This window comes from Lichenostomus cassidix, chromosome W, assembly GCF_008360975.1.
Source record: "Lichenostomus cassidix isolate B80296 chromosome W, HeHo_3.0, whole genome shotgun sequence".
Lineage (NCBI taxonomy): Eukaryota > Metazoa > Chordata > Aves > Passeriformes > Meliphagidae > Lichenostomus > Lichenostomus cassidix.
In genome coordinates, this window is record NC_139510.1 from 7,589,274 (window position 1) to 7,604,891 (window position 15,618).

General features: G+C 44.0%; 1 protein-coding gene across 1 annotated transcript in view; it reads right to left on the reverse strand.

The window, feature by feature from the left end:
* The window catches only part of LOC146425424 (F-BAR domain only protein 2-like), a 148,282-nt gene that overhangs the window by 51,320 nt on the left and 81,344 nt on the right, over positions 1-15,618 (reverse strand). The window contains exons 9-10 of the mRNA XM_085041582.1: positions 7,449-7,493; positions 5,128-5,200 (exon numbers count right to left, since the gene is read on the reverse strand). Coding sequence (XP_084897708.1) covers positions 5,128-5,200; positions 7,449-7,493 — 118 coding nt within the window. The remainder of the gene's footprint in view (positions 1-5,127; positions 5,201-7,448; positions 7,494-15,618) is intronic.

The following is a 15,618-nucleotide window of genomic DNA, read 5'->3' on the forward strand; positions in this document are numbered from 1 at the left end:
TGGCTCCCTGGCCGGTGAGAGCGCAGTGTCCAGCCCTGGGACAGAGGGTTTGGAGCACTGAGGTGCTGAACTGGGCTGGGTAGAGAAGCTCTAGGGTAAAGTCTGCTGTAACATCCTCCAAAACCGCAACAAATGGCGCCCAACGTGGGGCAGAAGCCACCCTGGAAAGCGTCCCCCTGCAGCCGCAACTGCGGCAGGGGAGTAGTCGCATTTGGGAAGCCATTTCCCCGACAAGAAGCTTGCATTCAGCGAGAAGACAGAAGGGGCAGCCGGTAGCCTCTGGAAAAAAGTCGCGCTTTTCAAGGAGGTCGGCCGAACAGTGGTGAACCATCCCGAGTGCTTTTTTTTTGATTCTCCGTGCTTGGTAAGCCCTCTGGAAAGCCCCTTGGGAGGGGAGCCGGTGAAGGCCTGGTCGGCTTGGTATGGGGGTCCCTTTTTTCTTTTTAGTTTGTTCTTTTTGCCTCGGGGTGGGTGGAGGGTTAGAGGTGGTGTCTTGTCGAGGTGAAGGGAGTCGCGCTCCATGCGAAATCTCGACAAGAAAAAACCCACTTCTAACAAGGGGAGACCTAAGTTTTGTGCCCCCATTTTGGGAGAAGTTTTTCTTTTAAAATTAGACATATTTTATAAGGAATGGGGAATCAGCTGTTGTGTGGGAAGTTTTTGCGCGCGAGAGATAAAGTAAACTAATCTTTGTTTTGTTTTATTTAGTTATCTGGCAGTGAAAAACCCTTGTTCTCTCCCTAATAAGCACCTTCCCCTGCATGTATCCCCCAACATGGTGCCGGCCATGTGTTGGTGGCACCCCCTCCTCCACCAGCTCGTGCTCCCCCTCTGTCCCTCAAGAGACAGCTGATTGTACATTTTTCAGCCTCTCCTGTCCCTTTCCCGGGTTAAAACTGATCACTCTAACTCGAAATCCCTGCTAACCTCCTTTCCTGTGCCCCAAACCTCAGCCGAGCTGACTCCACGTGTTTTCCAATATGGCGCCGGCCGCATGGTCAGGCACGCCATGTTGTCTTCGTCCCCTTGAAATTTTCCCGGGCTTGCCGAAGCTCCACCCCCTGCATCCCTCGTGTTCCGTTGTAGCCCCTCCCCCCGCGTCGGTGGGCACTCCCTTCAGTTACAGATCCCTCCCCATCTGAGTGTTTCTCTTCGGTGCGGGCCCCTCCTCCCATCCTCTCAGGTGTTCCTTCTCAGCCAGAAGCAGCTATGGCCTGGCTGGGAGCGGAGCCGCACCTCCAGTGGCCCGCGGCAGGCTCGGAGGAGCCGGTGGGGCTGCACCTCTAGCTCCCCGCGGCAGACACTGTCCCCGGAGCCCAGTGGAGCTGCGCCAGAGCAGTCCCTGAAGCTGTGCTGCCGTCCGGCCGTGCTGGGGCCTAGTGAAACTGTTCCAGACCCGGTAGAGCCACAGCAGGAAAGAACTGTGTGTCACCCAGTGGAGCTGCGCTGCGTCCAAAGTTTTCTCCCTCTCCTAAGCTGAGAAAGACTTCGGTGACAACCCCGTTGCTGCTGCAAACCCTGCCTTCATCTTAGCAGCCCCAGCAAAAGAAAAACAGACTACAAACATGACTGCAGTCCAAAAATTCAACCTGTACTGAACTCCAACATCAAAATCAGCCAGCTGCATCATCGTTTTCCCCATACTCACAGCAAAACTAATTTTGTCATTGCTTTACACTATGTTGTTTTACCATTTTCCTGTTGTTTAAAAGTTTGCTATGAAAGTTTTTAGGAAAAGCCTTTCCCTCTTTAATTTAGTAAAAAATGGGGAAATATTGTGGTAATAGCTGCAAGTTCCCCACACCCCTTTCTTAACGACCGTACTTGTCACCTATTGTCCTACCTTCCCTACTCCATATAGTCCTAGCCGCGCCCCCAGTTTTCCCTATTGGTTCCTGTACCCTAACCCCACGTGGCCCTGGCCACTCCCTCGGGTTTCCCCTATTGGTTCCTGTACTCCTAACTCCGCCCCTGTACCTCCCCTGTGCCCAGAGGTCACTGGGCCTGTGTGTTGTCCCTGCCCCTCTCTGTTTCCCTATAAAACCCCTTACCCTCCGCCATCTTGCCGTCTATGCTCCACGTGTGTTTATGCTCCACATGTGGCTGTGCATGTGAGGCCTTCGCCCTCGAGGCATCTCTGCCTCGGGGAGGTCGTTGGCCTCTGCTGCACCATGCGAATAAACATCTTCCACGGACACAACGCATAGACCCTCCTCGCCTCCTTTATCATCGCCGGTTGTGGAAGCAGATGAACCAGAGCTAGCCTTATGGCTCCCTGGCCGGTGAGAGCGCAGTGTCCAGCCCTGGTGTTGCAAAACCATGAATAAAAACTTTAGTAGTAGTCATGCTAAGGCTTGGAGGGATCAGTAGGCCTGAGTGTAAACACTGTTGTGTAGCGAAGTTGCCAGTAGCGATCAAAAGGATCAATAGAGCATACTGATGAGGGGAGAAAGACTTGTCTAAGGAATGTAGCTATAGAACAGTTTGTTTATTTAAGTAATCTGCTAAGTGGAGTGTGTGACTTATCTAATAGGGTGTAGTAGATTAATGATGATAAAGAATGTTCAGTTAACGAAAAACAAAGTCACAATGTAATCATAAATCAGGTAGATGTGTCTAGAAATCAAATTCGTTAAGATGAAGCAATTTGGAAAGAAAACATATATATACTCAGTGATTTGTAGCAGGTTTGGGGCTCTGACTTTGGACATTAGTCCTCAGGTCCCCAGGGCCCTCAATAAAGCACCGCATAAAATAACTTCGGTTGTTTTGTGTTTCCTCGGTTCGGGCAACACTGGGACAGAGGGTTTGGAGCACTGAGGTGCTGAACTGGGCTGGGTAGAGAAGCTCTAGGGTAAAGTCTGCTGTAACATCCTCCAAAACCGCAACAGGGGGGCACTGCGAACGTGCAAAAACTTGTTTTCCACGACCACCGAAGGGCAGAATAAGACCACCTAGCAACACCACGACGCAAGGGGCTGTACCAACTCCGGAAGATATACGTGGTCAGAAAATAGAGACTGCATAAAAAGGGGGGGCTCAGACTATTTCGGGGCAGTTATCTTCCCAGCGCTGCCTCGCTGATACCCGCTTGCTCTAAATAAATCAAATTATACTTAATTGGACATTGTCTCTGATTGATTATTGAGACCTAATTTATAACATGGTGCAGGTCACCTCAAACAGAATTACTGATAGAAATCTGAGTCAAAGGCAGGACTTATCTAAGCTCTCGTCTCCATTTTTAACACTGCTCTCCACGAGTTCCAGCCACTCCCGCATCTGCCGTGCCACTCCAGGAAGTCAGACCTGCTCCACAAGGTTTTCCAGCCACCCGCTGTTTACTGCGGAGGGGGCAGGAACTTGTCTGATGCTGCTGGTTTGGATTTTTTTCTGATCCTTTTGCTGCCGCAGCTTGGGACCAACCCGCAATGTAGCAGTGACATGGAACTGGATCCAGCTGGGCTGAAAGGGAGCAGGGAGGCTGACACCGCAGGGCTGGAGCTGCCTCAAAGAACACCAGCATCCCCCATCTGCAACCAGAACTGCTTCATAACTCACTACCTTCCCAGTTTTCTTGTTCCAGGGGGAAGGTTGAGCCAAGAGAAGCTTCTCCGTCATCTTGTCTTTGTCCTCTGGGCCAAGAAGGCTGCTATGGCAGCCGCCTTTTGGGAGGAGGGGGCTTCTCCATCACCTTGCTTTCTTTGTTCCCAGGGGGCATATGAGTCAGCACCTTTGTATCTAGTAGTTATTGCTGTTATCTTGGTTGCTGCTCTTTTCTTTTTAGTAAACTGTTATTTTTTCACTTATATCTTCTTGCATTCATCTCTCCTTATTGCTGAAAGGGGAGCGGTTAAAACTAAGGGGAGGTAACTTATTGTGGAGTCTCCACCCCATATAAATTCTCTTAAACTAAGACAGGAACACTTATGAGGAATGGCTGAGGTCATTATGCCTGTTCAGTCTGGAGCAGAGGAGACTGAGGGGAGACCTCATCAGTGTCTGCAGCTTCCTAATGAGGGGAAGTGGAGGGGCAGACACTGATCTCTTCTCTATGGTGACCACTGACAGGACCCAAGGGAATGACATGTGGCTGTGTCAGGGCAGGCTTAGATTGAATATTTTGAAAAGGTTCTTCACACAGAGGGTGGTTGAGCAATGAAATAGGCTCCCAAGGGAAGTGGACACAGCAACAAGCCTGACAGAGTTCGAGAAGTATTTGGACAATGCTCTCAGGCACATGGTGTGATTCTTGGAGCTGTCCTGTGTAGGGCCAGGAGTTGGACTTGATGATCTTTGTGGGTCCCTTCCAACTCAGGATATTGTATGATTCTATGAATTGACTGCAACCCCCATTCCCTGTTCCCCTGCACCCCTGTGGGGAGGAGGTAGAGAAAATTGGGAGTGAAGTTGAGGTTGGGAAGAAGGGAGGGGTGAGGGGAAGATGTTTTATTATTTGGTTTATCCTCATCATCCTACTCTGATTAGATTGGTAATAAATTCAAATAATTTCTTCAAGTCAAGTTTGTTTTGCCTGTTACGGCAATTGGTGCGTGATCTCTCCCTGTCCTTATCTCAACTCATGAACCTTTCATTATATTTTCTCTCCCCGGTCTAGCTGAGGAGGGGAGTGTCAGAGTGGCTTTGGTGGGTACCTGGCATCCAACCAGGGTCAACTTGTCATGGTGGGACATCAATCATGAGTTAGAATGATGGTCTTCCAGAAATCAATGTGCACATGATTTACTGAAAAAAATGCAAAGTTTTTTCTGTCTTTCTATACAGTACACAAAAGTTTAAAAAAAAAATAAGGCTTCAATTCTGCAAACACAGACAGATAGCACTTTTTCCACATACAGAGCTAGTATTTCATTAGGAGTACACATAAAAATAGTATTATTTACAATGTTCAAATGTAGAACAAGGGAGAACTACTTACCTCTGCAGAGGACAGAACGAAACATGAGTAGGCTTCCTTAAAATCCTTAGTTAGAAAAATTTTAAATAGATGTAATGTTTTAATATTCATGGCACTCCTCTAAACTTCTGTTATAAAACTTTTTTTTTTTTGTTACACATCAGCTAGTTTTCATATAAGACAAGGTTTCAAGCTGGAAATATACTTACATGGACTCATTATCTTTTTCTTTTTTCATAATTCCTGATAAACCAAAAGGCTTCCTCTTTCGTGATTTTATCCCTGTGAAACAAACACTTTTAATTTAAAGATCAAATAAATGAGTATGCATACCAATGCCAAGACTTTTTAAATGCTGCAATGACAAGTGATACAAAAATCTAACAGTGGAAGTAGGTATGGAGCTAAACTAAGTGAACAAAAGAATAAACTAAGAGAAAATTATTCCAATATGTTGTTCAGTAGCATAATGTGCCAGTTTGGGCTGGGACAGAATTAATTTTCTTCACAGTGGCTGGTATGGGGCTGTGTTTTGGATTTGGGCTCAAAACAGTGATGATTACACAGGGATGTTTTTGTTACTGCTGCACAGGGCTTACACAGAGCCAAGGCCTTTTCTACTTTTCACCCCATCCCACCAGTGAGTAGGCTGCGGGTGCACAAGAAGTTGGGAGGGGACACAGCTGCGACAGCTGACTGCAACTGATCACAGGAATATTCCAGACCCTATGGCATCATGTTCAGTAATAAAGCTGGGGAAAGGAGGAGAAAAGAGGGCACGTTCAGAGTGATGGCATTTGTCTTCTCATTGCTATGCAGGATGAGGCCCTGCTCCCACAGAGATGGGTGAACACCTGCCTGCACATGGGAAGTGGGTGAATTAATTCCTTGGTTTGCTTTGCTTATGCACACAGGTTTTGCTTTCCCTATTAAACTGTCTTGTCTCAACCCACGAGGTTTCTCACTTTTACCCTTCCGATTCTCTCCCCCATCCCACCAGAGAAGAGTGAGTGAGCGGTTATGTGGGGCTGAGTTGCCTACTGAGGTTAAAACACATCATATTCATTAAAAAAAAATATATATAGTTCAAGCAACACATTAATATCATAAGCCTTTATAAAAATCATCTTTATTTTACATCCAAATCTCCAAGCTGGGTATGCTAGACTGTCACTTATTTTAGAGAAGATGGAAGCACTGCCAGATTTGAGGAAAGGGACTCTGCTCACAGAAGCTCAACAGGAGTTATTGATCCAGCCAATCCTGAATAGCTAATGCACTTGGGTCAGAAAGTGAATCCTGTCTCTCTCAGCTACTGCAGTTCTACCCTGTTCTTATTTCCCTGCATGTTCCTGATACCTGCAAGCCCCTGTCTTTCCTAAAAAGTAGGATCTTGGCCCTGTAAAAAACGAACATCTCTTGGCTTCCCATCTGATGCCAAGTTCATGATTTCCCAGTGCTGTAGCCAGCTCTAATGCTGGCTCTCACTGAGTCTGGAAACATGCCTTCTCTCTATCTTCCCTGTTTTTAGTATAGGATATATATAGCTTTAATAAAGAAAAAAGTTTGCTTTCATACCCATTTAATGTACTAAAATTAAAATAAATTTAAATATTCAGTCAGACTTACTGCCATGTCTACTTCTCTCCCCATTTTTTGCTGAATCAAAGTAGACTGCCAAACTTGAAAAAAAATGACCAAGTGCAAGCGTCTGATCCAACTAGTCTACGGTTTTATTTTGATGTAAGATACTACCTACTGCAAGCCTTTAAGCAAAATTATGGAAATAATTTGTTTTCTATAATTTAACAATGGACAATTTGAGCACATCATTAAAAAACCCTCAGTATTCCCATTTACACAAGTACATTACACAGCACTTAAGGAATCTCTTCACTTTTAGAAATTTTCAGGGTGAAATAACTCAAAATTTCACACAAATCAGGTAGCTATAAATTCAGCCATATCTTATAGTTTAATAGAGAAAGAAATTGCTTCAAAATTATTTTTAAATGCTAGTCTGGGATTTAGTTTCTTTCTGTGTTATATCCAGCCCAAAACAATGACAAATGGAATGTGAGAGTAGTTTCTGAACATGCATCTCCTTTGCTTCAGTCAAAAGGCTTAATCGTGGAAACCCAGAATGGTTCGGGTTGGAAGGGACCTTAAAGATCATCTAGTTCCAACCCTATGCCATGGGCAGGGACACTGTCTGCTAAACCAGGTTGCTCCAAGGCCCATCCAACCTGGCCTTGAACACTTCCAGAGATAGGGACGCCACAGCTTTCCTGGGCAACCTGTGCCAGTGCCTCACCATCCTCACAGCAAAGAATTTCTTCCTCATAGCTAATCTAAACGTACCCTCATAAAGTATTGTAGGTGTCCTTTCCATGGAATTTTGTTTCTTAAAAGAAAAACAGCTTTTTGGTCTATTGGAATACAGAAATGAATGTGTGAATATCTTTCTCTCCTCATGCTCAGGTCCTATCTAGAGAATTCTTAGGTAAATAAGCATGCTACAACAACTCACCTTCAACTGCATTGGATATGTTACATTCTTGAAATTCAATAGGGCCTTAAAGAAATAAAAACAAAGATAAACATCAGGTTAAATTTAATCTCAAATGAAAGTCAAATCCTAAGATATTTTAACAACTATTAATATTTCCTGAAACTACTAAACAGAATAAATAAAAACTTAGGTGGCAACTGAAAACCACAATTTCGCTGCCAATGGTCAAATAGACTGCAAAATCATACATGTACAGTGAATCATTAAATATTTTCACTCTTTCATACTGAAAAAACTAAAATACTACTGCACACTTGTGGCAGGACACTCCCCCCTCCCCTCCCCCTTCTCTCTCCCTGATCGGTCCCAGGAAATGGATGGCTCAGATTAGGTTGATAGCCTAATCAAGGGCTACCTGGTGTTGGCGACTGAAAGTCTGAAAAGATACTCCCCTGTGGAATGTAGAGAGAATGTGAGAAATTTTTATTGACCACAAATCCACACTTTTATCCTATAAAAAGCTCACGAAATCTCAGAAAAGGTAGAAGCTTTTCTACATGGACATCGGAGTGTGAAGTAAAGTCTTCTCCCCTGAGCTTGGACGTAAGCTCTGTGGTAACTTCTCACGAGATTGAGGGAGGATTCTAATGCATCCCAGCTCCAAAATTGGATTTGGTAAGATCATTGGTTTCCGATATTGTATTATTCCGGCTAACTTATAGGTACCTTTCTTAACTTGCATTTCAGCTATTTTATAGCTCAAGCAAGCATTTCTTAACTTGCATTTTAAACTATTTTTATAGTTCAAGCAAGCATTTACCCCGTAATTGCATTTTAGCTATTATAGTTTTGCAATTATGCATTCATTGTGTGTCTATGTATATCAATCTGTTCTGTGTTTGTATGTTTGCTATTTTCCGTGTCTAATAAATGGTATTTTTAGACTAATCGGCCAAATATCAAAGATCTTTGTGAACGGGACTGAGTCTTGGGGAGTTAGCTACCCTAAAGCCTGGCAAACTGCAGAAACTCATAAGGCTCCTGTCTCCCTTGCAAGACAACACTGTCTAAATACAATGAAATTTTCTATATTATTACAACCACATGAAAAATTTCTTATTTGTTTCCTCTTCTCATTCAAAATTGCATCTATAATATATTTGAGAGACTGGAAACATTGATGTCTTGAGACATTTTGGGGTGTATGTGTGTGGGGGAGGGAGCAGGTCAGGCCTTGCCCTGGTGAGGTAGTGCACTGCCCCCCACTAGAGACAGTATCCCAGCCCTGAACTGGTGCCAATCATTGGCACAGCAGAGGCAATGCTCCACACCCATCTCTGGAGCCCCTAACCCAGCTCTTGAGTGACCAAATGACTGGAAGTCCCAGCTGGGGGAAGGGCCCAGGAAGGCCACGGGGTATTCAAGGCCAAACACGAGGCAATCACATGGGTTAGACCCTATCTTCTGCTTGGAAGTTCTGTCTGAACACTGTTGGAACCCAGAGGTTGGATGCACTCAACCCCTTAACTGAACTAGTGGTAGTTTGATACAGGCTCCAAAGGATATAAATGGCCTGAGCTGTAGACAGGCCAAGAGTTTCTCTAGTTCCAATCTGTTCTCTGAAAACCTACAAAGGGGCAGAGTGACCCAGTGTGCATCAATGCCTATGAGCTTGGAACACCAATCATGCGATTAACACATGAATAGCAGGTGTTTTTTCCAAGACTTATTTATCAAGGAACAAAGAAAATTGTGGGTACAAGGAATGTCATGCATTCCTTTCCCATTGTATGAGATTTCACTACAAGCCAACCACTTTATTCCATAAATATGAGAGTCTAAGTGAGCCTTCTTTGAGCTCTCCCTGATAAACAGCTGACTGTATGGCAGTAATCTCCCCTTGAGCTGGGATGCTGTTGCAGTTTAGGAGGATGTTGCAGCAGACTTTACCCTAGAGCTTTTCTACCCAGCCTGGTTCAGCGCCTCAGTGCTCCAAACCCTCTGTCCCAGGGCTGGACACTGCGCTCTCACCGTCCAGGGAACCATAAGGCTAGCTCTGGTTCGTCTGCTTCCACAACCGGCGGTGATAAAGGAGGCGAGGAGGGTCTATGCGTTGTGTCCATGGAAGATGTTTATTCGCATGGTGCAGCAGAGGCCAACGACCTCCCAGAGGCAGAGATGCCTCGAGGGCGAAGGCCTCACATGCACAGCCACATGTGGAGCACAGACACACGTGGAGCATAGATAACAAGATGGCGGAGGGTAAGGGGTTTTATAGGGAAACAGAGAGGGGCAGGGACAGCACACAGGCCCAGTGACCTCTGGGTACAGGGGAGGTACAGGGGTGGAGTTAGGAGTACAGGAACCAATAGGGAAAACCCAAGGGAGTGGCCAGGGCCAGTGGGGTTAGGGTACAGGAACCAATAGGGAAAACTGGGGGCGTGGCTAGGACTATGTGGAGTAGGGAAGGCAGGACAATAGGTGAGAAGTACAGTCATTAAGAAAGGGGTGTGGGGAACTTGCAGCTATTATCACAATAGGATGCCTCTCAAGGTTGCTTCTCAAGGTCAAGAGACTTCTTACCAACTGCAGATCTTGTAATACAGAGCACTACGATTTTGTCTGGGTAACTGATTCTGTCTTGGTAGTTTTGAATCACTGTTATATCCTTTGTGCAGTACAGTAATAGAGCGAACCTTGCCATCAAACTTTGTTAAGTCACACTATTATAGCATCATATTTCAATAAAACCACTTTTGCCAATACCTTAGGCTGCAGTTCTTTAAGCAGTCTAAATTGCCTGTTAACAACAAATTGGCATAGTTGGCAGGATCGTAAATCAGGATTCATGACAATTTGACACAAGGTAACAGTCAGTTGCCATTGCAAAGGGCAGTCCTAACCCTCATCAGAACCATAGAATTGTTAAGGTTGAAAAAGACCTTGAAGATCATCAAGTCCCTCCCCCATCATTGCACCTTATGCAACTACTTCAAGTGAGAGACAGAAATCTTGAAAATTTAATTACAAGCAACTGGAAGTAAATAAATTGTGGAAACCTCAAATACAGAAACTACTTTCACTTCCTAAAGCACACATACTAATAAGTACTCTGATTTATTTATCTTTATTATGAAAATACGATTATTCTAGAGCATTCACTATAAAATAAAAGGTGTACTTGCAAGCATTTTCCTGTGTTTCCAGTGGATATGTCAGTCTTAAAATAAATAGCTGATATAAACAGATTTTAGATACAAGCTTCAGATTGTTTTTATGTAGTAGAACATAGCAAATCATTGTGCTGTATTAAAGATGCTACAATGAAAGTAAAAAGTAATTTAGCTTTGAATTAGCATTGTGAATTACACAACTGGGTTTAACTGCATGAATCAAATACAAATTAAGTACCTCAAATGGTTCTATTTGTAATGTAACTCCCAACATGTATATTTAACTCTTGCACCATAAATCTAGGTTTAATTCAGTATAAACTCTACATTTTAATTGAATTTCTCAAAATGCAAATGGAAAAAATGCTTAAGTCAAACAAATAGAAAGACGAATGAGAATCTGATGATGTAACTTGATACTCACTGATGCTAAACAAATGTAATTATTTTAGACATTGGATAAAATCTACCAAACATTTTCTCTTAAAACTTGCAGAGATCTAATAATTAAAAAAAAAAAAAGACATGCTCAAAGTAATGACTTTTATTTATTGTGATTAAGACCAAGTCTGCAAAATTTTCCCTGCCAGTAAAAAAACCTTGGAATAGAATCCATCAATATCCCATTCATCATAATGTAATTGTTTAGCTTCCAAATGAAGCTCTTGAGGGCATAATATCAAAAGGCCAATTTCAAAGGAGTCTTAAATGCCATTTAAGTTTCTTTATCCTTCCCAGCTACTAAGACTGATCCCCAGATTTTTAAGACTCTCACACCAATAATTAAAATATATAAATAATCCAGGCTCAAGTAAAACCAATCCTTATTTCAGATCAGTATCTTTAACCTTCACTTCTAACAAAAGAAAGTAAAGATTTTCTTTAACACCACAAACTTTCTGTATTTTGTCCATTACAGATGCCTAACACTTGTCTTTGAGAGTGTTTTATTTACAACTTGATAAGAGACGAATACTCATGCTTAGTACTGAAACACACACAGATATGATGATCAGATCAGTATTTTTAATTTGATTTAACAAATGCCATCTTACCCCCCAAAACTTCACCTTGCTCTTGCAACAATGTATTCTTTTCTCATAGGAAAGACTATAAAACACAATCTGAAAAACTCTCAGTTACTGAAGAATTAGCAGATGTCACTGTAATACCCGGAGAGAATGCCGCAGACACACACGAACACACAGGAATCCTGTTGCAGAGAGAGAGCATTTATTGTTTCTTTTCTACTTATATGTGCCAAAATTCCATAGGTGATTGGTCAGTGGTCATCCACTCCCCGGGGTGATTGGTTGAAGTCCTACAACACCCAATTCCAAACACTCTGTGCCTTAAACTCAAAACAGATCGGGAAAACAGCAGGTGTTCAATCACCATCCACAAAATTCATATAATTGTTTTTCATCGTTTGCATGAAAAAGGAGAGTTTCTCAGAGAACAGCTTCTGCTATCAGCTTTTCAATATCCATAGGCAGAGATAGTAATGAGATGGAAGCCACACAAAAAGTTTCAGTAAGCAGGTCCCACTTTTGTCTACAAAGTCAACTTGGAAATTTTAAATATGCTTTCTTCTTAATGATATCTATTACCTTATTTTATGCCTCACCAAAATGAGCAGAGTTAATAGGCAATTCCCTTCTCCCCACACACCCTTTCTCCTTTCCTTGAATCTACTAGCTGTTTTACTGCAGGAAAGATAAATAACAATCATGACAACAGCATTGCATAAAGAAAAAAAGACAGGTCATTGTCATAGTAGACTCCCTCCTGAAGGGAACAGAAAGTACCATATGCAGATCAGACACACTCCTTAAGGAAGTCTGCTGCCTTCCTGGGGCATTAAAGATGAGAAGAGAAAGCTTCCTACCTGGTGCAGCCCTCAGATTATTATCCAGTATTGATTGTTCAGGTAGGCAGGAATGAGGTTGCAACAAGAAGTCTGAGGGCAATCAAGAGAGACTTCAGGGTACTGAGACTACTGGTTAAGGGATCAGGGGCACAAGTAGTGTTCTCCTCTATCCTTCCAGTCACAAGGAATGATGAAGGAAGAATCAGGAAGAGCCAGCAGCTCAATACCTGGCACCAAGTGTGGTATCACTGGGAGAACTTTGGGGTCCTTGATCATGAGTCAGTCTATACAACACCAGGCCTGCTGGGTTCACCTGTCTCAAAGGGAGAAAAGGATCTTTGCCCAGGAGTTAGCAGGGCTCATTGAAAGAGCTTTAAACTATATTAGAAGGAGGAAAGGGATAAAACCAGGTTTGCTACAGATAAGCTGGGGGAAGGGATGGGGGGAGGCATGTGACTGAGGGGTATGCTAGCGAGGTCCTTTGCTCTGCCATCTCAGTGGAGGTAGGGAATGGAGATCTATGAGGCAGCAAAGACACAGGGGTGATTGATTCATCAGAAACTATGCAAGTGCCTGAAAATAATCACATGGGAATGAGGGCTTCTCCCCCTAAAAAAGATGGCCAGATCAATAGCCCAACTGAAGTGCATCTACACCAATGCGTGTAGCATGGGCAACAAACAGGAGGAGCAACAAACATTGCGCAGCTGGAAAACACCATGATATAGTTGCCATCATGGAGACATGGTGGGATGACTCACACAACTGAAATGCTACAATGGATGGCTATAAACTCTTCAGAAGGGACAGGCAAGGCAGGAGAGGCAGTGGGGTAACCCTGTATGTTAGGAAGTGTTTTGACTGTCTAGCACTTGCCAGTGGTGATGAAAGGGTCGAGTGTTTATGGGTAAGAATTGGGGAAGGCCAACAAGGCAGATATCCTGGTGGGAGTCTGTTATAGACCATCCCAACCAGGATGAGGAGATGAAAAAAATATTCTTTAAGCAGCTGAGAGAAGTCTCACGATAGCTGGGCCTTGTTCTTGTGGGGGATTTCAACTTACCAGATGTCTGCTGGAAATGCAACACATCAAAGAGAAAACAGTCGAGGAGGTTGCTGGAGTGTGTGGAAGAGAACTTCCAGACACAGCTGGTGAGTGAGTCAACCAGAGGAGGTGCCCTGCTGGACCTGTTGTTTATGAACAGAGAAGAACTGGTGGATGATATGATGGTTGGAGGCTGTCTTGGGCACAACGGCCACAACATGAATGAGATTTCAATTCTTAGAGAAGGGAGGGTGCCAGCAGAACTGCTCCTTTGGACTCCTGGAGGGCAGACTTAGGCCTGTTTAGGATACTGGTTGAGAGAGTCCCTTGGGAGGCAGTCCTGAAGGGAAAAGGGGTCCAGGAAGGCTGGACACTCTTTAAGAAAGAAATCTTCAAGGTGCAGGAGCAGGCTGTCCCCATGTACCAAAAGATGAGCCAGCAGGGAAGATGACCAGCCTGGCTGAACAGTGACATTTTGCTGGAACTCAGGAAAAGCATGTCCAAAGTAGGGCAATGAAGCTGGTGAAGGGTTGTGGTACATCCCCATCACTCCCTCCTTCTCCCTCATCCTTGGGCCTGCTCTACTATCTCAGAAGCTCCTGATAAGCCTTGACTGAACCAACTGAGCAGTGAAACATCCCTGGACCGTACCCGTTGGGCTGTGAGGCACTCCCTGGTTGTACCAGGAGCTCTTGTATGGTAAAGGTGGGAACAATCAGAAACAACATCTGCCCAACAAAGGTGGGAAACAAAGGATAAGCAGCTATCCTTTGTATCCTTGGTAAACCATTTACCTGAATCATACCCTGAACGGAATGGTACCATTGTTACTGGACTTTCTGGGAAAAAAGGCCAGTAGTTATCAACTTGGGTTATGTCCAGGACGGAAACTTACTGATGACTAAAGCCAATCATGACAACATGGTGATCAATCAAAGGTTGGACTCAGTGATCTCAGAGGTCTTTTCCAACCGAAATCATTCTGTGATTCTGTGACCCTATAAACAGCAGTCCTGAGTGAAGCCCTTTGAGCTCTCCTGGACTGCAGTGGACTGAGTCAGTACCTCCCTCTGAGTGGGGCCTCTCAGAGCTCTCAAACCCTCAAGTTTGTGATACTCGAAGGACCATTGCTGACGATGCGGCCTAGGCTGATATTTCCCTCCCATCTGCATGCTCCTCCTGGTACAACTCTTGCCTATTGAGAAATGCAAAGGGAATTTATGTGAGTATTTCACCATACCCAAGGGGAATTTTTGATATGTACATTTACACATGTAGAAATAGGTGTACACATAGTTTTACCTGTGCGTGTGTGAATTGATCATCTTTGCATCCATATCCTTTGCACCCTTACCCCCTTTTGCATTCCTGGTTTCTGTGTAAATCATTCCAAATTACTTCTAGCTTGATCTTCCATTGTATGCTTTGATCTTTGCAGTAAGTAATAGAGTGAACCTTGCCATAAAACTCCGTAAAGTCACTTTTTCACAAATTCAAATTAAATCCTGCTTTTGTCAATACCTTTGATGGTGTTTTTTTAAGGGGCTAAACCACTCATTCGTGACAATGGATCTAGAGCACAAGTTTTATGAGGAGTGGCTGAGGGATCTGGGGATGTCTCTAGAGTCCTTGCTGCATCATAGCTCAAAGCACTGAAAAGGACAATCTAGATGTTGCCATGCTGCAATAATAATAATAATTATCATCATCATCATCATCCGAATAGGGGTGACTGCTACTGGCTTGGGCTGTCCCTCTGGTTCAACTGCAGTTTGAGTGGCCACGGTGCTTGTTGATTTGGTTTCTTTCCCTTCCTCTGGAAGGTGCTGTACCATAACAAGCAGTGTCCAGTAGGCAGTGGTCAGGGCCCAGCACATTGCATAACTTCATACCTGTCTGAAACTGCCACAGCATTTTTCCTTCACACATTTTATCACTTTAAAAGGGTCCTGCAGTTGTTCAGGGATGAACTTCCGAACCACTGGAGAAGTCCTCCAAATACTGGTCCATGTACTCCCACATTCCATGTCACTCATGACTATCCACCCCCGGGGCAGGCCTCTGGACAACCTCCCTACAAATCTTTGTCCTGTCTCTAAA